We start from the raw sequence: 20,467 nt of genomic DNA on the forward strand, positions 1-20,467 counted from the left end.
CGCAGTGGTCCTGGCCAGTGATTGGTTGAGCGGCCTGTCAGCTCATATAGGCCACTCTAAAACTGTAGCCGTGGGACCAGGTAATGTATAAACTGTTGGCCAATGGCTGCATGGACATCGCTAACTATGTCCGTGCAGCCCTTGCTAAATGATTATCGGGCTGTGTAATAGGCTCAGTAAACCAGTGTCAATCTAGCTATCATCGGCCCGTGTAATAGGACCCCAAGTGTGTATAGTTTAGACTGGACAGGGTCTGATCACTCAAATGCTGGCCAATAAAAAAAAACTCTTGATAAGTCTCTAAGTTTTTCAAAATGAAAGGTACGCTTTAAGCAACAGTGTTCTCTATCATCCAAAAGTATGTAAGGGAATGCTCACATCTTAGTTCCTAGTTCCCATCCTATGCAATTTTTTAAGATGGGGATAAGTGTTTGATATTGCGTTATGGGGGAAGGCTCAGACTGCTGGGACCCCCTGCAACCTGACATCTATTACCCATCTTGTCATAAGGGAAAAAGTTACTTTACCTCGGAATACCTCTACATTTTGTACACTGGAATACCCCTTTAATGTTAGGACAAGCCCTATATTATAGAGGGTTGCCGGAAGTGAGAATCCCAGGTATCTCTGTAGAACGTGGGAGTTGTCAGAATTCGGCAAGAACCTTTTCAAATTTAGAGGACCAAAAAAAATATAAGAGAAGCAGATGTAGCGAAAAGGAATTACTGGAAGGTTGGTGTTGTCTTCTTGTACAAGCGGCACAGCAGAAAATACTAAATCATAATCCAGAGGCTGCTGTCGGGGAGGGGGGGGGCACGCTTCCTATTAGGTAAAAGGTGGTAACCATGGCAGCAAAAAAGTTAATAACTCATTAAGCTTCTCAATTAATTATACAGGGCCGAGTAATTACGGATGAATTGGTGGAACAAACTGTACGTGCCGCTGGCTGTGTAGGAGCAAAACATTGTGTTTATGAAGGAGCATGTCATATTAGATCTGTATGTACAATCCCTGCACGGCCCTCCTCCCACACTGGTGGCACTCAAGGTAAATGCTCCATAATTATGCCATATATTCTACTTCTTTGTGTTATAAGGCAAGTCATCACAAGCATCACCACAGTAGGAGCCATATAAAACAAGCACATGTGGACATTTAGCATGAAAATACTTTAAGAACATACTTTTAACAAGAATAAACTTTTGACATGTTCAGCCCCTGACTGATCAGTAGAACAAGGAGGAGACGACCACACTGTGGTACACTCCTCTCCCAGCTCTGCCTCTACAACCTAGCCAGAGCCCATAGAATTACACTGAAAGTCAGTCTAGGTCAAGTGACATGAAGTAGTGGTTAAAGTTGCACCGTGTTAAAAATTTATATTTAAAATTTTGATTCTTTTTGTGATATTTACAACTATTACTATTGTGATATTTACAATTTACAACTGATATTTTCTCCATATTCCGACCGCTATAACTGTAATTTTCCATCTACAGGCTAGATGGGTCTGTAGGGTCCGCTGTAGTTTTTAAGTTGGGGGACATGGCTTTTGAATCAATATTTTTTGAGAGGATTGTTGATTAAAATACAGCTGTTCTGTCATTGGGTGGGTTTTTTCTTGATGAATAAGACATTCATCATACAGTAATAAAGTTGATAACAGATATGATAACCAAGGGTGGAGCTGTAGAGAACAGCAGACCTTATTCCTATCCATGACCAGCCACTCTGAAGCACTCTCCTGGTTCTGATCAAAGCATGTTAAAGACCTATACAGCGCCCATTTAAGATGCACTTTTAGGTTACAAACCCACTTGGCGGGTCTGCAGCGAGTCTCCATGCTGCGTTTTTGCAGCGAGACTCGCTGCAGATCCCGGCCCTATGCTTTTAATGGCAGACAAACACGCATCAGGGATGTACATCCCTGCTGCGAGTTTGTCTGCAGCCCTCCCCATTAACCCCCCGGCCGCCGGAGCTGATACTTCACCTGATCCCGGCTCCGACGGTTCCCGATGTCTTCAGCAAGCCGGAGCGGGGACCAGGTGAAGTATATGCTCCAGCCAGCCGCCCGCAGCCTCGGCCGCCCGATCGCCCCCCCCCCCGCAGCCCCGGCCGCCCGATCGTCCCCCCGCAGCCCCGGCCGCCCGATCGCCCCCCCGCAGCACCGATCGCACGCCCCCCAGATCGAGCGGCCGGGGCTGCAGGGGGGCGTGTAAGCGATCGGTGCTGCGGGGGGGGGGGGGGGGGGGGGGGGGGTTGGGCGATCGGGCGATCGGGGCTGCGGGCGGCTGGCTGGAGCATATACTTCACCTGGTCCCCGCTCCGGCTTGCTGAAGACATCGGGAACCGCCGGAGCCGGGATCAGGTGAAGTATCAGCTCCGGCGGCCGGGGGGTAAATGGGGAGGGCTGCAGACAAACTCGCAGCAGGGATGTACATCCCTGCTGCGTGTTTGTCTGCCATTAAAAGCATAGGGCCGGGATCTGCAGCGAGTCTCGCTGCAAAAACGCAGCATGGAGACTCGCTGCAGACCCGCCAAGTGGGTTTGTAACCTTACAGAGGATACAAAATAAGGTCTTACTTAAGGGTCTGGTGGACTTCTGACCACCAGTTGTAGTTAGTGTAGTCGATCAGCAGCAGGAACTGACACCAGAGAAGAACTAGAGAAGGATGGGTGGGAAACATGGACTCCACCAGGTCGCTCAGGCTCTCCAATGTGTAGAAGGTCCCATTGTCGCCACTTCCCTTGAACAATCTTGTAGCTGCGTTAGTGATTCTTCGAAATGTTCCTGGAAAATATTGATGAACAAATTACCTTTACCTAGTAGAAAAAGGAGCCAAATGCATACTAGGTATATTTTCCATTCTGGAGTCTGGGAGAGTTAAGTAAGCAGTAAAACTTATGGGTGCTATACTGGCAGCACTATTGCTTGCTGCTCAACCAGAATTTTATCTGCGGCTATAAACTTGTGAATAAAGATGACATGATGTGACACCTAGCAGTCAGATACATTCTCATTACATCATAGGAATAGATAGAGCCGCGGGTTGCGGGTCATACCCGGGGCTCTATTCATAAAAGGGCCAGATAGGGAAATCGGCGGGGGGTACAGAGGTTGGACCCCCCACAATCTCCTACTTTTCCCCTATCCTGATGATAGGGGAAAAGGGTATTTTTCCCTGAAATACCTCTTTAAGCCTACCTGCCATTTACACAGGGACATGTAGAGCGTTCTGATCTTTCGATGTATGTACACATTGTTGGTTTGTAATTACAAATGTTCATACACTAGAGTATACGAACGATGGTAATTGTTGTCGTAACTAACGACTATCCTTTCGTGTATTATGGTGAATGATTTCAGGTGGTTCCAAAAATGCTAACAGGACCCTAAAGCAATAGCTTCCACTTATTCTAATGATCGGTGTAGATCTCAGGAGCAAGACCCTGACTAATCAAAGCTTTTCACTAGTCAAAAGGTTTTCTAAATAGACAGCTATGCTATATAAACCTGTAAAACTACAAGGCTAAACATAAACTGTCAATCAACTGCAGACAGTATTAGAGGTATGTAGTTCTACTGCTGCTTACATAAGACAATTTGGCATTTGTGATATTCTACTGCTTTGTGGTGCTCTACCCCCATCTAATGGTTGAAAAAAAACCCTGCAACCTTTAGTTGCATTGTGTTCTTTATACAGCACTAGTATATACTCTACATCAAGGGTGTCAAACTATCACCACAAGTGCAGCGCTACCTATTGGGGCCCAATAATTGACGGCTTACTTACCAGACTTGAAGATATGGACCAGGCACATGAGTAGGGTTCCCAGCTGCTGACAGTAAAACGTATGCTGCTGCTCTCTCAAGTCCACCTTTAGCTCCTTGTGCACTATATCCTCCAGCAGTATTCCCACCAGCTGTAACAGGAACCTAGATGGGGGCAAAGCAATAAAGAGGACTATGACAACAGGTCAAGAACTAAGCATTATACAGAAGATTAAAGCATACCTGACATCGCATATAGCAGTACTATATCTGGCAATCATTTATGTTAAATAATGGCATTTTTCTGAATATTGAGCTAAATGTGTAATTTTTCCCAGAGCTGGTGGGCAGCAATGGTTTTGCAGCTCCGTTCCCCTTAAGTGAATGGAGCTGAACTGTAAGGGCCCTATTCCACCGGACGATCATCGTTCAGATTATCGTTAAATCGTTAGAATCTAAACGATAATCGTTCGTTTGAAATGCAGTTAACCATTAACGACCGAGCGAGAAATCGTTGATCACTTTATAATACGTGGCCCTAATTTTATCGTTGCTCGTGCGCAAATCGTTCGCATTGAATAAGGTGTCGTTCGGTCGTTTGCAGTAGATACGAACGCAATAGCGAAGAAAAAACTAACGCAAATACGATCATAAGTAACTATTATCGTTCCATGGAAATGAGTGAACGATTTCAGGTCTTTGGCAATAGCGGTCGTTTGAGATTGTTAATCGTTAACGATTATGCAAACGATAATCGTCCGGTAGAATAGGGCCCTAATACCACACAAAACCTGAGGACAGGGGGTGGCGCTGTTTTTGCAAGAAAGTAGCTGTGCTTTTTCCCAATCCTGGGTAACCCCTAAAGCACTGTGCCAGTCAGAAAAATTTGCACTGAAACTGTATAATACTTCACTTCTATTTTAGTAGCGTTGCATGGAAAGTTAACACTTTCCCTATAGTATCCCTATAAATTACAGCTGGTCACTAGAGATTCCAGCAAGGGGACACTGGGTGACCTTTAAAAGCCATATACATGAGCATCACTAATAAAAGTCCGAGCTGTCGTCTGCTTTCGGTCCTATGACAGTATAACACAGAATAAAGAAAAAAAAAAATCCTGACAATTAATGTTAGATAATAGGTGAGCAGAAAGAATGACCATTGCTGATGGTCCATACTCACTAACACATGAAACACTAACTTCTATGTACTGCTGGGAGGATTAATCACAGTGAGTTCTTTAGCAACTCGACCTCAGAATAACCCTCCCAGTATTACAAAGAAGCTACAATGTTGCAGATAAAGCCAGTCAAGGACTTGTTTATATCAGCCGTCTCAGAAGGTAAGAGGGGAGGAGGGGGAGATGGGGAGAAAGGCTCACAGATTTTTGTGTTTTCAGCAGAAAGCAGCAGCTCAGAACTCTGGGAAGGAGACTGAATAGATAATAACACGTATGGAAGGAATTGTTAGTCTCACTATGGGCAGCAACATATGAAAAGTTATGTTTGAGTGGAATACCCTTTTAAAAAAAGTAAGGTTCTCTATTAGAAGTAAATCGCCAGAGCTGCATGTGGGCGCCAGCATCAGTTTAAGAGCAGTGTCCTTAAAAAACACTGGACTAGGTAGGGTCTACAGCAGGGATGTGGAACCTTTGGCCTCCAGCTGTTGCAAAACTACAATTCCCATCATGTCTGGACAGCCGAAGGAATAGTAATTTTGTAACAGCTGGAGGGCCGAAAGTTCCCCATCCCTGGTTTATAGTGGTTAAAAACAACAGTAGTCATCAACCGGTTGTACTTATCAATGTATTTATTTTGCACTTACATTTTGGTGAAGCTGGCGTGACTAATTTGATGAATGTGGAGGTCATGCATTGCACTAGTTTATATGTTAGGATTTTATACCATTACAATAAAGGTTATGTTTTAGAGGTTATCAATTTGATCATATACACCCCTGGAACCTGTAAGACCTAGATGTTCTGCCTAGTGCATAGATACAAGTAACACATGTCATGGACCACGGCGGATCTTTGCTGTTATTTAGAAGCAACATCAGTGATGCAATGTATTAGGAAAAAACAATTACTGTGCACCCTCCTCCCCGTTAAAGGGGTTATCCAGGCTTAGAAAAACATGTCTGCTCTGTACCAGAAACAGCACCTCTCCTGTTCTCAATTTGGGTGTGAGTTTTGCTGTTCAGTTGCCTTAAAGTGAATTGAGCTAGATAGTAATACCACACACACAACCTGCAGACAGGGGTGGCGCTGTTTTGCAAGAAAGTGGCAGTCGTTTTTCTAACCTTGGAAAGGCCCTTTAACTCCTCAGGGGTACACATTGAAGGTGTAACCAGTTGATGTGGCACCTATAGCTCTCCCCCTACAATATAAATCCCATTCCATCATCTGATTGGTGAGCTCTATTTAGAAGTGTAAAATCTACCGTGAAAATGTTTCCTCTGGAGGAACTTTGATCTGATACTCCTCCTCAGAGTGTTGATGGTTATTGTCCCTGTCCCTTAATCGAGCAATATTCTGACATGAGATCAGGAGAGGCGAGAAGGACAGTTCCTGGATCCGGGACAGTACAATGTCCTCCGTAGACTGTGAGATAAGGACACGGAGAATTGCCAAGATTCCAGATATCCATAGCTGGACGGTGCTCACGGAGGCCTGTGTTAAATCAATGTATAAAATGACTCAAAACATACTACCATAACATTGCAAAGAAATAGTAAACTCTTATGTGGGGCGTTAGCCATTAGCTATGACTGGACCTGACTCTCTACTTACCATAGTGTATGGAACAACGAACATGCTTCTCAACAACATGTCTACAGGACGTAGGGAAGAAGGAGCCAAGGTTTCAAATAAACTATTCAACACCCCCAGAGCTTCATGAGAGTCTATGTGCATCTAAGAGACAGAAGAAGTCATCAAACTTCATTCATCATCACAACACAAGGAAGTAATGAAAAGCACTGGATAGTAACACATACCTGCTGCTTGGCCAACATGGGTAAGATGACATCGGCTATCTGTCGGGATAACCGCTTCCACTTATCTTCATTCTCTTTGTGACACTGCTGTAGCACCAAGATGAACATTTCTAGGACCTAAAAGATACAAAGTTCTAAGAAAATAAGGCCATGCTAGAGAGAAAGGAACACAGTGCTTTGTATAAATTGGGGTCAGCAAAAGAGTGGGCAACAAAGCATGCAATAAGAACCCCACATTCGGATAAAGCCAAACTGGGCCTGCTTCTGAGATGAGAAAACAGTGTTCGACTATAAAACGTAGATGCCCAAGGTTTGGAGATGGCTCTCCTGGATTTCACTATATTACTAACATTTCCATATTTATTTAAACTCCCTATTGCTTGCAAGAACAACAGTGAGAATTAGTGCCGTATCAAACGGGGTGATCATCGTGCAGAAAATCGTTATAGCGTTTTGAATTTAAACGATAATCGCCCTGTGTAATTGCAAGCAGTGATCGAAAAATATTTCGCGTGTCGTTGATCGTTGATTTAGGTGTGACTCTAAAATCATTGTTAATCGTTCACTGTAATTCCACATTAGCTTACTAATCATTGAGTGTAATTGCACATTGTTCCTTCTTTTGCTGGGATCAGATAGAGTAAATGATCGGTGTAACGATCATAACTAATAGTGAACGATTTCAGGTTAACGATAAACAATCTCGTTTGCGATAGTTTATCGTTAATCGATTTGTCTAATAAGACTGTTACACACTGATGATGTAAATCAGTGAACTGTGAAGTAATATAACTTGAATAAACTGCAGCCCTAACATATCCTATACTCTATATACTACTATGTGCGGGCCAAAGAAGGACATGCAACACATATGACAGGTAACACCTCATCCAACTAGCAGAATGAAGGAACAGCAAAGCCTTATTTTGCAATGCAAGGCGTCCAAAAGCTCTGACACCAAAGGGCCCCCCACATTCTGCTGGATTGCAAAACCAGAATGACCAGTCTCTTAATGGTGTCCCAGAGATGAATGTTGCATAAATGATCAGAATGCACCTTTCATGACAGAGCTGTTCATTTCCTGAGGGCTAAACAGTGTCAATAATTCTGGGCAGGTTTGACCCCTATAAGGGTAGTCACTCTGGTCTGTCGAGTTAAGTATCACTGAGAGACGTACAAAAGTATACAGAAGGAGGCAAAGCAGATTATAAATGCTGCTAAAGCCTCAAAAGAAGAGGAAATGGCAAAATCTGTTACTGCGGGGAATAAAACCTTCTTCAGATATATAAGTGACAGGAAGAAGAAGAAGAATGGCTGCAGCATTACTAAAATAAGTAATGGGGAGAATACGTTTATTGATGGAGATAAGGCGGTCGCTGACTATTTGAATAGTTACTTCTGCTCAGTGTTTTCAGAAGGCGGCCTTCACAATCACAGGATGGTTGGACACAACATTGCCTCCAGCTATATGGGTTCGGCTCCAGTATTTTTAGAGGCTGAAGTTGCAGAGGAACTTGCCCGTTTAAAGCTGAATAAGGCGATGGGTCCAGATGGGATCCATCCCAGGGTTCTTAAAGAACTCAGATCTGTGATTGCTGCCCCCCTGACAGATCTGTATAACCAATCCCTGCTAACAGGAGATGTCCCCGATGATTGGAGAACAGCCAATGTTATACCAATCCACAAGAAGGGGAATAGAGAAGAGCCCAGTAACTACAGGCCAGTGAGCCTGACATCTGTAGTAGTGAAAATGATGGAAACTCTTCTAAAAAAGAAGATAATGGATCACCTAAGAATCAACAATTTGATGGATCCAAACCAGCATGGCTTTACTGAGGGCCGATCATGTCAGACTAATCTCATTGATTTCTTTGATTATGCCACAAAAGTGCTGGATGAAGGTGGTGCTGTGGATATCGCCTATCTGGACTTCAGCAAAGCTTTTGATACAGTTCCCCATAAAGAGCTGATAGAGAAGTTGGAGAAAATTGGACTAAATCCCTGGATAGTTCAGTGGATTTGTGGTTGGCTGAAGGAGAGATATCAGAGGGTTGTTGTTAATGGTGTATTTTCCGAGCAAAGACTGGTTACAAGTGGTGTGCCACAAGGGTCTGTTCTGGGTCCTATTCTTTTTAATATGTTTGTAAGTGACATAGGAGAAGGGTTGATAGGTAAAGTTTGTCTGTTTGCTGACGACACAAAAGTGTGCAATAGGGTGGATATTCCTGGAGGTGTCAGTAATATGGAAAATGATTTAGCTTTGCTAGATACGTGGTCCAAACAGTGGAAATTGAAGTTCAACGTTTCCAAATGTAAAATAATGCACTTGGGGAGGAGGAATCCTCTATCCGAGTATCACATCGGCAGTACTGTGTTGGAAAAGACTTCAGAAGAGAAGGATTTAGGGGTAATGATTTCTGAAAGCCTTAAAATGAGTCACCAGTGCAACCAGGCGGTGGGGAAAGCAAATCGTATGCTTGGGTGTATAGCTAGAGGTATAACCAGTAGGAAGAGGGAGATTGTGATCCCGCTGTATAGAGCTCTGGTGAGGCCACATCTGGAATACTGTGTCCAGTTCTGGAGACCTCATCTAAAAAAGGACATTGATAAAATAGAACGGGTCCAAAGACGAGCTACAAAAATGGTGGAGGGTGTGAGGCATAAACCATATCAGGAAAGACTTAAGGATTTGAATCTGTATAGTCTGGAGGAAAAGACGGGAAAGGGGGGACATGATTGAAACCTTTAAGTATGTTAAGGGACTAAATAAGGTTCAAGAGGGGAGTGTTTTTAGTAAAAAACTGAGCTCAAGAACAAGAGGACACAGTGAGAGGTTAGTTGGGGGAAAGATCAGAAGCAATGTAAGAAAATATTATTTTACTGAAAGAGTGGTAGATACCTGGAACAAACTTCCAGCAGAGGTGGTTGGTAAATATACAATAACAGAATTTAAACACGCCTGGGATAGACATATATCTATCCTAAGATAATAAGGAAGAAAATACTAAAAGGGCGGACTAGATGGACCCAGTGGTCTTTTTCTGCCGACAATCTTCTATGTTTCTATGAATAAGAGTTAATTTTTTTTACTTTACTGTCTAGAAATGGAAATGCAATGGCTGACGCTTCCTCACCTGATGATACTGGATCAGTCGGAGCAGCATTGACACCACAACTTCTTTCTGAGTTTCCAGTTCCTTGCCCGCATCGGCTTTATTTGCTCCCCTTAATACGAATAAGTCATGGACTATGGGCTGGAGAGCTGGAATAGCTAGGAGACAAACCCAAACGCATAGTGACTCTCTTTACATTATTGTAACACAATTGCATTTGGGACAAGATGGCTACATTGTAGTTGAACACTATGGTCACGTAATAACATTTAATGTCTACCTACCATGGGTCACAGCTTTTCTCCCACTGGCCATTATACCATCACACAGCTGGATGATTTTAGGAATGCCAATGATCTGCTTGGAATGATAACGCTCATAGGACAATAGTACCAGGAAGAAGAATACATTAGGAATGATGGCTTCCGATTCCCTGTTTTGTTAAAGGAAAGTTAAAATTGATGTTGTATAAATTACAGATATGTCTAATAAACAGAGATATGATAGGTACGAGAACAGCTTACCTGAACTGACCCACTTCAATGTACTCAAACTGCTTCAGTACAAAGCCAATAAAGACCTAAAAGGCATGAAAAATAATGGCTAAAGCTTAAAATAACAGAGATTATATAGCACACATGTCTAAAAGAGACAGACCGGTTTATTCCCTTGTGCCCACTGCTAGCAGCTTCTAAACAAGTCTACATAATAATATAGTGTATACTCACAGTCATAATAAAGCCTACAGCGGGCCTCGTTTCTTTATAGTGGTTAGGGTTAGATGAAACTCAGCAAAATATTACCTGGTCTGAATCTAGCAGGCAATAGTTGACACGGAGCTGGACAAGTTGGGCTAGCAGGTCGAGGACTTGTCTCTGAAGTTGCACAGATGTAGTTGTGGTGTACTGCTTCAAGGCTTTTATAACCAGGGGCTCAAACAGGCGAATGTGATTGTGAATGGTATTCTGTACAAAAAAATAACATAGAAATAAATAAATTATATAAAATATATAATATTATATATATATATATATATATATATATATATATATATATACATACATACATACATACACACACACACACACACACACACACACACACACACACACTGGTATAGGGCATCTTACATGCAATGCTTCCTGGGAAATGTATGCAATTTATCTCTCCTCCAAAAGAAAAAAAAACAACAACTTAACACTAAAGAAACGTGTAACACTACTAGGGGTATAAGCCAAACCAGAGACACCCACTATCTTCTATCTTCTGCAGGAGAGATCATTTACTTGGAGCATTGCTTATGAATCTAGTGGTCACTACTAATGTTAGCTTTCTTTGCCTAACAAAGCAACTCTGCAGGGTCTAGGCTGCCAAAAAACAGGATCCTCATTCCTTATTAGTTCAAGGCTTTTTATTTGATAATAAGAAATAATATGGACATCTCTGTGTACCAGCAGTTTGTTTTTTTTTAAGGTCAGACTGCCGTTTCTGCTTTCCCTTTTAGAACAATGAGGATCCAAGAAGGGTTCTCCACTAACACATATGGGACCCTGAAAGGACGTAAGCGAGCGCAGATCAGCAAGATTGATGCTTGTTTTCAGTGTCTGCAGAGGTCACAAATAATTGTGCAGCCAGGCCACACGAACAACCACTGTATGGTTTGTGAGGACATTCCCAGTTTGAAGCTGCATAAAAGATCAGTCGATGAGCTGTTTTTCCGCTGCTTGGCTGATTGCTGACTCTATTACACAGCCCGGGTATCAGGAGAAGAAGCCTTTCTAGCAAAACTTCTTGTCAATAACCAGCTTGTGTAAAAGGGCTTTACACAGTTGGACTTACCTACCTGAGCGCCATCTGTGCTACCCTGTGCAATACTATAGTAAACTAAATAGTCTAAAAAAACAATGACAACCCGTGTGTGTGTATAATATCTATCTATATACACATACATACATACATACACACACACACCTATCCATCTATTACTACTTTTTCAGCATAGCTGTACAATACCGGGACAAGCAAATACAGACAAGATCACAAAGGTCAGTAATAGATCAATGACAATTTAGATTACTTTGTCGGCTCGATGCTTAGTAACGTTGGTAATGCTGTTCTTCAGTTGGGAAGAAACTTTCTGGAGAACATCAAACCATCTGTAGGAGATAAATACAATAGGTAATTCATCTAGAAAACTAAAAAAAAATAAGCAAGCGATTTATCTCTGAACAGGCGATCTTACCCCGATGCGTCCTGCTCTTGGTCGGCTTGAACCATATTTCTTAGACTGGCATCTGCCAATGCCTGGGTGAAATGTGTGTAGGGAGCCATGAAGCAGTAGTGGTACAAGCCAGGTCGCAGGTTAGAGGAGCCCAGGCGCTGGGCTTTGCCTTGTGACTTTCCAGGGTTGGAAGATAAAGCCTCAAACTGTGATGCTAAGTTAGTCCCAAACAGAGTCTTTAAGAGCTGAAGAAAGCAGATGGGATGATTAAATAAATATATATGCAACAAGAGGACTAGTAAAAATAAAGTGAAACTCTACTTTTGATCTATATTTGCTATTGACTAGGATGCTTTTAGTATTTCTTTATCATTTTTACTTTACTGTTTGGTAGATCAGTTGACAGATCATTTTGGCTCATGTTAAAAAAAAATTAAAAATTCTAACTTCCTCTGTATATAAATAGTATCAAAAGTATATAAAGTTTTCACGTGTTAAGGCATCCTATATACCTGCACTTGATATTTCTTCTGTGTACATGACAGAAGCTTCAAAAAGGTTCTCAGCACTGGATAAACCCTACTTGTAAGAGGGGCTCTTTGTCCCCTCCACCATCGGGACCCCCAGGGATCAGCTATAATTTGTGCAGTAACTTCACTGTAAATTTAAAATTTTCCTGAGACGCCACATAGGGAAAAATAAGCAATAAAGGGGTGTTCCTATACAAGAACAATTACAATGCTTAAAAGGAATATGCAGGTACAAATTGAACAGGAAGCACCAATGAAAAACTGGCAATTATTGAACCTAAATAATGCTGATACAGCAAAATTACAACTTCCATCACACTCTAAAAGCTAAAGGCCATCAAGGCATGATGGAGGTTAAAGTCTTGCAACAGTGGGAGAGCCACTGTTCTGGGGGCACTGTTCTTGGTGATAGGAAGCATGTATCACCAACCAATCTATGTGCTGCCCACAATTCTATCCTTTTCTAGAAGACTGTGAATTTCAGCTTTATCACATAACATGGGGAAAAACTGTGCTCAATATTCCTGCAATGACGTTATACCCGGGCTTTGGACTTGGGTTGTAAATATCCGGATAAGTCCTTGGTCATTGATCCAGACTGCTGCAAACAGACCTCCTGCTCTGGAGGAGTCACAGCTACTGTGTATGTTACATGCTGTCATATTCACTAGGGGGGCATCCTGTAATACTACACTTCTGTAGAGTTTCCCTTACGTGTAAAAGTTTATCGCATCATGGCTTGTAAAGCTAGACAGATTTTAATTTACAGAAAGTGTAATTCTCTTGCCGCTACTGGTTTAATCTTACCTGCTGAACACACACAGTGGCCATCACTGGTTCACGGCTGAAACAGGACTTCAGATAACCCAGAATTTCTTCAACGCACTGTCATAAAGAGAGGCACAAGCAGATCAGACATAGAGCCGAGGATATTAGGTCACTGCTCACAATAACTAGCAGATAGTAACATGGCTGAACGACCAGGAGAAGGGTAACACCTTGTTGTCAATCCATTTAAATTAGAAGTCCGGCGGTTTTCTTTTTCAATTATTATAAAATCCAGCAGGAGTAGGAGAGATCATAAGGAGCAGCTACTTACCTCCCTCCATGCCTACAAACCGCTGTGCCAGAAGGCCCAGGACCCCTGCAGGAAGGCATTTTTCCTGAGGTGTAAAGACGTCACAACACCCTGCCCCAGTCACTGAATTGGCTGAGCAGGCTGTCAATCACCCGGGTTGTAATGTCGGCTGAAAAAATGATCCCAGAGGCCAGGGGGGGTCCCAGAGCGGCCATCCAGTGCTGAAGTAGTGGAGGTTATTATGTCCTGCCCCCCCCCCCCCCCATTTTCCAAAAATAATTGCAGCCCCGGACTTCTCCTTTAAACCTTTTTCAGTAAAAAAATTAGAGAAAAAGGTCATGTTCTGTTCTGTCATTGTTATTTCATGAGCAGGCCGAAAAACTTACATAGCACCTGTCAGGAGAACTAAAAAAGAGGATTTTTTTGTACTCACCGTAAAATCCCTTTCTTGTGGCTTCATTGGGGGACACAGCACCAGTGGGTATAGGCTACTGCCACTAGGAGGCGACACTAGACAGAAGAAGAAGTGACTCCGCCTGGCAGGCTATACCCCTCCTACAGGCACCAGGCTAACTCAGTTTAGTCACAAGCAGTAGAAAATAGTAACAAAAAACAGGCAAACAAACAGACTGGTCCCGGGAACGAAAACCCCAAGAACAGAACAAGCCCCGGGAGCACAACCTCAACAGGGTGGGAGCTGTGTCCCCCAATGAAGCCACAAGAAAGGGATTTTACGGTGAGTACAAAAAAATCCTCTTTTCTTGTGCCTGTCATTGGGGGACACAGCACCAGTGGGACGTACAAAAGCAGTCCCAGAGGGTGGGGAAAGAAGATTACAATCCCCATGCGGCCCGCCTAACGCACAGCGGCCTGTAGAACCTTGCGGCCCAGACTGGCGTCAGAGGAAGCCAGGATATGGACCTGATAAAACTTTGAAAAAGTGTGGACTGAAGACCAGGTGGCGGCCTTGCAGACCTGGGACACTGAAGCCTGATGGCGGACCGCCCAAGAGGCCCCCACAGCCCGAGTAGAATGAGCGGTGACCCGAAAGGGAGGAGCCCTGCCACGAACGCGGTAGGCCTCTGCGATGGCTGCCTTGATCCAACGCCCAATGGTGGTCTTGGAAGCCGCCAGTCCCTTGCGCGGACCTGACGGGACCACAAACAAGGAATCCGAGCGGCGAAAGGAAGCAGTGACGGACAAGTAGATCCGTATGGCCCGGACAAGGTCCAAACAATGCAGGGACCGTTCCCTAGGATGGGAGGGCGCAGGGCAAAAAGAGGGGAGAATGATGTCCTCATTAAGGTGGAATGCAGACACGACCTTCGGCAGGAAGGAAGGAAGAGGACGAAGCACCACCTTGTCCTCGTGAAGGACCAGATAAGGGGAGCGACAAGAGAGGCGCTGCCAGTTCAGACACCCTACGGATGGAGGTAATCGCCACCAGGAAGGCGACTTTCCAAGAAAGGAAACAAAGAGACACCTCACAAAGAGGCTCAAAGGGAGGACCTTGTAGAACCTCGAGGACTAAATTAAGATCCCAGGGCTCTAAAGGCTGTCGAAAAGGAGGGGCCAAATGGACCACCCCCTGAAGAAAGGTCTTCACCTGAGGGCGGAAGGCCAGAGCCCGCTGAAAAAGAACAGACAGGGCGGAAATCTGCGAACGCAAGGTGGAATGACTGAGGCCTTTATCCAGCCCGGACTGTAAAAAGGAAAGAATCTTGGGCGTGGAACACACCAAGGGGTGAAAATTATTCTGTTCGCACCAAGAAAAGAAGGCCTTCCACACGCGATGGTAGATCCGAGCTGACTGAGGCTTACGGGCCTTAAGCATGGTTTTGGATGACTGGTTCCGAGAACCCACGAAACCTCAATACCGCGGCTTCAACAGCCACGCCGTTAAACTCAGCTGAGGTAAATTGGGGTGGAATATTGGCCCTTGTGAAAGGAGGTCGGCCCGCAGGGGAAGTCGCCAGGGGGCGTCGGCCAGGAGGTGCACTACGTCGGCGTACCAGGATCGGCGCGGCCAGTCTGGAGCGACAAGAATGGCGGAAACGCCGAGTGCCTTGAAGCGCTTCAGGACTCGTGGGAGAATGGGCAGAGGAGGAAAGGCGGTAAACCAGGGAGAACTGCTCCCATGGGGTCACCAAGGCGTCGACCGCGAACGCGCAAGGATCCCGGGCTCGAGTCACATAGATGGGGAGTTTGTGGTTCAGCCTGGAGGCGAAGAGATCTACGTCTGGGAATCCCCACCGCCGGCAGATTTGAAGAAACACCTCGGGATGTAGAGCCCATTCGCCCTGATCCAGTCTTTCGCGGCTGAGGTAGTCCGCCGCCCAGTTGTCCACCCCGGGAATGTGGACTGCCGAGAGGGCTGGAACAAAACGCTCCGCCCAATGGAGAATGCGAGCGGCCTCGGTCATGACAGAGCGGCTCCTGGTGCCGCCTTGACGGTTCAGATAAGCAACGGCGGTGACGTTGTCGGTCTGAACACGGACCGGGTAACCCCTCAGGAGATCGGTCCACTGAGACAGGGCGAGAAAGATGGCCCGGAGCTCCAGGATATTGATGTGAAGCCGAGCCTCCATCGGCGATCAAGAGCCCTGAGCTGTGTGGCTCCCGAAGACAGCCCCCCACCCGGACAGGCTGGCATCCGTAGAGACGACCAGCCAATTGAGGGGGAGGAACGAGCGGCCGAGGAGGACCACCGGAGACGTCAACCACCAAAGAAGCTCCCTGCGAACAGCAGGGGACAGGAGGATCTTCTTGTGGAGAGACAGAGGGGACCTGTCCCATTGAGACAGAATTGCCCGCTGCAGAGGGCGCGAATGAACTGAGCGAAGGGGATCGCCTCGAAGGAGGAGACCATCTTGCCCAGGACTCGCATGCAAAGGCAAATCGAACAGGGGGCGCCCGAGCGGAGCAGAGAGACTGCCGAGCGCAGGGAGGCAACTTTGTTGGGAGGAAGGAGGACACGGGCCGTCTCGGTGTTGAATAGCATCCCGAGAAACTCCATAGAGCGGGAGGGAAGTAGGGAAGATTTTCGGTAATTGATCACCCAACCGAAATTGGTCAAGAGATCGAGTGTGATCTGGAGGCTGGACAAAGTGTCCTGTTTGGAGCGGCCCTTTACCAAGAGGTCGTCCAGGTATGGCAGGACAGCCACCCCCTTTGACCGAAGCAGAGCCATCAAAGGTGCAAGGATCTTTGTAAAGACCCGAGGCGCCGTGGCGAGCCCGAAGGGCAGGGCAACGAACTGGAAATGTCCAGAACCGACGGCGAAACGTAGGAAACGTTGATGACTGGCTGCGATGGGAACATGCAGATAGGCGTCGCGGATGTCTATAGATGCAAGAAATTCGTCCTGCTCTAGAGACGCGACCACCGACCGCAAGGATTCCATGCGGAACCGCCGAAGGCGAACGAACCTGTTCAGCCGTTTCAAATCCAGGATAGGACGGACCGAGCCGTCCTTTTTGGGGACTGTGAACAGATTGGAATAGAATCCCTGGAAATGCTCGGAGGGAGGAACCGGGACCACAACTCCTTGAGCTAGGAGATTCTGAACCGCCCGAAAAAGCTCGGAAAGCCGCGCCGAAGAGCGTGGGAGATTTGACGGAAAAAAAGCGAGGAGGCGGCATGGACGCGAACTCGATTTTGTATCCTGAAGACACCACCTCCCGTACCCACACATCGGGCACATGGGCGAGCCAAATCTCCTTGAAGGAGAGCAGACGACCCCCTACTTGAGGGAGAGACCCGACAGGGAAAGGACCATCAGGAAGAAGACTTGGGGGCAGGACCTTTAGAAGGGCGAGAACGGGGCTGCCAGGAGGGGCGGGGTTTGAAAAGAGGGCTTCCTAGAAGGAGCTGGAGGCGCATCCTTAGCCGGGCGACGACGCGCCGGAGGCTCAAAGGAGCGGAAACGGCTGGAACGCCTGTGAGGCTGAGGGCGCCGGGACCGGTTTTGAGGGAGCAAGGAACTCTTCCCCCCTGTAGCGTCCGAGATTATTTTATCAAGCCGCTCCCCGAAAAGTCTGTTCCCTGCAAAGGGAAGAGAGGTCAGAGCCTTCTTGGAGGCGGCATCAGCTGACCAGCATTTTAACCAAACAGATCGTCGGATGGCTACAGAGTTAGCCAGTGGACCGCGCAGACAAACGAGCAGCTTCCTGAGAAGCGTCGCACAAGTATTTGGACGCATGCAGAATCTGCGAGGCCAGAGGCAGGAGATCCTCGCGCGGGGTGTCCAGGGAGAGGTCATGGACTAACTGCCTGGCCCAAGAGGAACAAGCCTTGCTGACCCAGGATGCAGCAAAGGTAGGACGTAGGGCCGAACCGGCCGCAATAAAGACAGACTTCGAAAAAAGCGTCGATTTTCTTGTCGACTGGGTCAGTGAGTGAAGCACCATCTGCCAGAGGCAGAGTAGTTGACTTGGAAAGTCGAGAAACCGGAGGGTCCACAGAGGGGGGCACTGTCCATGTAGTGACCAAGTCAGGGGAGAAGGGAAACAAGGCCTCGGCACGCTTAGAGGATGGAATCCGCCGGTCAGGGTGATTCCACTCCTTTGCTAGAAGATCTTCAAAATCCTTATGGTTGGGGAAAACCAAAGGCTGTCGCTTATGGCGACTGAAAGAGACTTCACTCCTGGAAGTAGAAGGGGACTCTTCTGCAATATGTAAGGTGTCCCGCACTGCACGGATCAAGGCCTGCACTGCAGAGGCCAGCTGATCCTCCCTGTCGGACTCTGAGGCAGAGTCAGAGGGGTCCCCCGAGGTGGCGGAGAGGGGTCGCTGGGAAGCGGAACCGCCTGCAGTGGATCTGTCCGGAGAAGGGTCTGAGGAACACCTAGAAGGTGACCGTGAGACAGAGAGTCTAGATCTCCTAGAAGGTGACCGTGAGACAGAGAGTCTAGATCTCTTATGAGACCGTCCTCTGGAAGGCGAGTCAGGAGATACCCTGGAGGGTCCCGCCGCTGGAGGCGCTTGGGAAGGCAACCGCTCAATGGCATGGATCATGACCTGGGACAGCTTAGAGAGGTCACCGATCGCCTGGGACAGGGATCTAGCCCACTCAGGGGAGGCTGCATCTGAACCTGCAGGGGAGGTCTCCTGGGAGGTTGGCACTAGGGTTAAGGCATAGCAGACAGAGGGGGCCAGGCTGACCGCAGGGGAACTTTTTATTGCAGCGAGCACACGCAAAGTGTGTCGCCACAGCCGCAGGAGCGAGCTGCCTAGGGGGGTCGTCCCGGGGACCAGACATGGTAGCTAGGGCTGGTAGCCTGGAGAGTGGAGGAGGGGAATATCACCCACTGGGTGAGCCTACCCGACCCTGGAGCTGCTGCCGCACTGGATGCTGGAGCTGCACTGGATGCTGGAGCACGCTGGATGCTGTGGATTCTGAGCTGCTGCTGCTGTGCACAGGGAGCTGAGGCTGCTGTACTGACAGGCAGAGAGAACAGCAGGTGGCCACAAGCTGCTGCGCTGCAGAGACGAGAGGAGGAAGGGAGGGGGCACAGGAAGGAGCAGGTGGGGGCTACAGGAGTAGCCAATAAGAGACAAGCTAGCGGCGGGAAGGGCCGAAAACGGGCGGGCGCTCCGCCCCCGTGACGTCACTCGTGTGCGCCGATGCGGCCTAGCTCCGGCAGAAGCCGGGGGCTAAATTTATGGGCAGGCCGGCGGCAGCGAGACGGCGGCGCGGAGCGCTGAAGAACGCGGCCGCCGGCAGAAAGGAAGGGAGAAGAGCCCGGTAAACCCCCCGGGTCGCCCCTATGGAGCTGCTGCATGCGGGCAGGAGCTCCAGAGACTCCCTCCACCCCCTCTCCCTGAAGAAAGAGGCCCGCACAGACCATCTTGCCCAGGGCCTCTGAGAGGGAGGCAGGGAGGGAGAGAGGCAGGGAGGGAGAGAGACAGGAGGGGAAGAGGCAGGGAAGGGGAGTAATTAGGTGCCCTGGTAGGATGACCCCCCCCAGATTCCAAAGAGGGCTAAGGACAGGAATACTCACCTGTCCGGCGTCTTCAGGTGCGCGCAGGGTCACCCCTTCGGTCACCTCGCACCTTTGTGGGGGACCGGTATCCTGCCGCAGGGAGCGGGCGTTGGGGGACGGGTGACCGGCGCAGGGAAAAGAAACTTTCCATGCACCCTCAGGGGGAACTGCGTCTGATGTGGCAAGCCCACGCCGACGGTCCCCCTGATAACCTAAAAGAAAAGAAAAATAAATAAAAAATGGAGGTGCATGCACCTGTGTCTACCTCCTACGGACACTAGACTAAAACTGAGTTAGCCTGGTGCCTGTAGGAGGGGTATAGCCTGCCAGGCGGAGTCACTTCTTCTTCTGTCTAGTGTCGCCTCCTAGTGGCAGTAGCCTATACCCACTGGTGCTGTGTCCCCCCAATGACAGGCACAAGAAACATTACTTTTTATATAGTTACACAATTGAACTGTTAACCTTAGTGTGTTGTATCTCAAGAATAGAAAAATCCTGTATGAGGCAGATGCCAATTACAAATAACATTCTCAAAATATGGAAAAAGAAGCCCTATGGACCCTACCTTGCCAATATCAGTTAGTGTAGCAAGTTCCAGAATCTGTGACAGCACATCAAGAGCAGCACGCAGGAAACTTCCAAACTTCTCATTGTTATTCTGAAGGTCAAGGGTCACCTATAAAAATCCAGAAAAATAGTTTCTTTTGAAATTTGGTCCCTTTCTCTCGCTGTCATGTTGACAGCGGTTTCCTAGGATCCCGACTGCGGCTAT

General features: G+C 47.0%; 1 protein-coding gene across 1 annotated transcript in view; it reads right to left on the minus strand.

Annotated features, from left to right (window-relative positions):
- The window catches only part of LOC138781408 (huntingtin-like), a gene marked incomplete at its 5' end in the record, with an annotated part of 58,204 nt that extends 37,833 nt beyond the window's left edge, over positions 1-20,371 (minus strand). The window contains 13 exon segments of the mRNA XM_069956780.1: positions 2,584-2,791; positions 3,795-3,937; positions 6,214-6,443; positions 6,564-6,686; positions 6,770-6,886; positions 9,904-10,040; positions 10,167-10,315; positions 10,407-10,462; positions 10,686-10,847; positions 11,960-12,038; positions 12,125-12,348; positions 13,441-13,518; positions 20,261-20,371. Of these exon segments, the coding sequence (XP_069812881.1) occupies positions 2,584-2,791; positions 3,795-3,937; positions 6,214-6,443; positions 6,564-6,686; positions 6,770-6,886; positions 9,904-10,040; positions 10,167-10,315; positions 10,407-10,462; positions 10,686-10,847; positions 11,960-12,038; positions 12,125-12,348; positions 13,441-13,518; positions 20,261-20,371 (1,817 nt within the window).
- Between the last annotated feature and the right edge of the window lie 96 nt (positions 20,372-20,467).

Source organism: Dendropsophus ebraccatus, unplaced genomic scaffold (assembly GCF_027789765.1).
Source record: "Dendropsophus ebraccatus isolate aDenEbr1 unplaced genomic scaffold, aDenEbr1.pat pat_scaffold_975_ctg1, whole genome shotgun sequence".
NCBI lineage: Eukaryota > Metazoa > Chordata > Amphibia > Anura > Hylidae > Dendropsophus > Dendropsophus ebraccatus.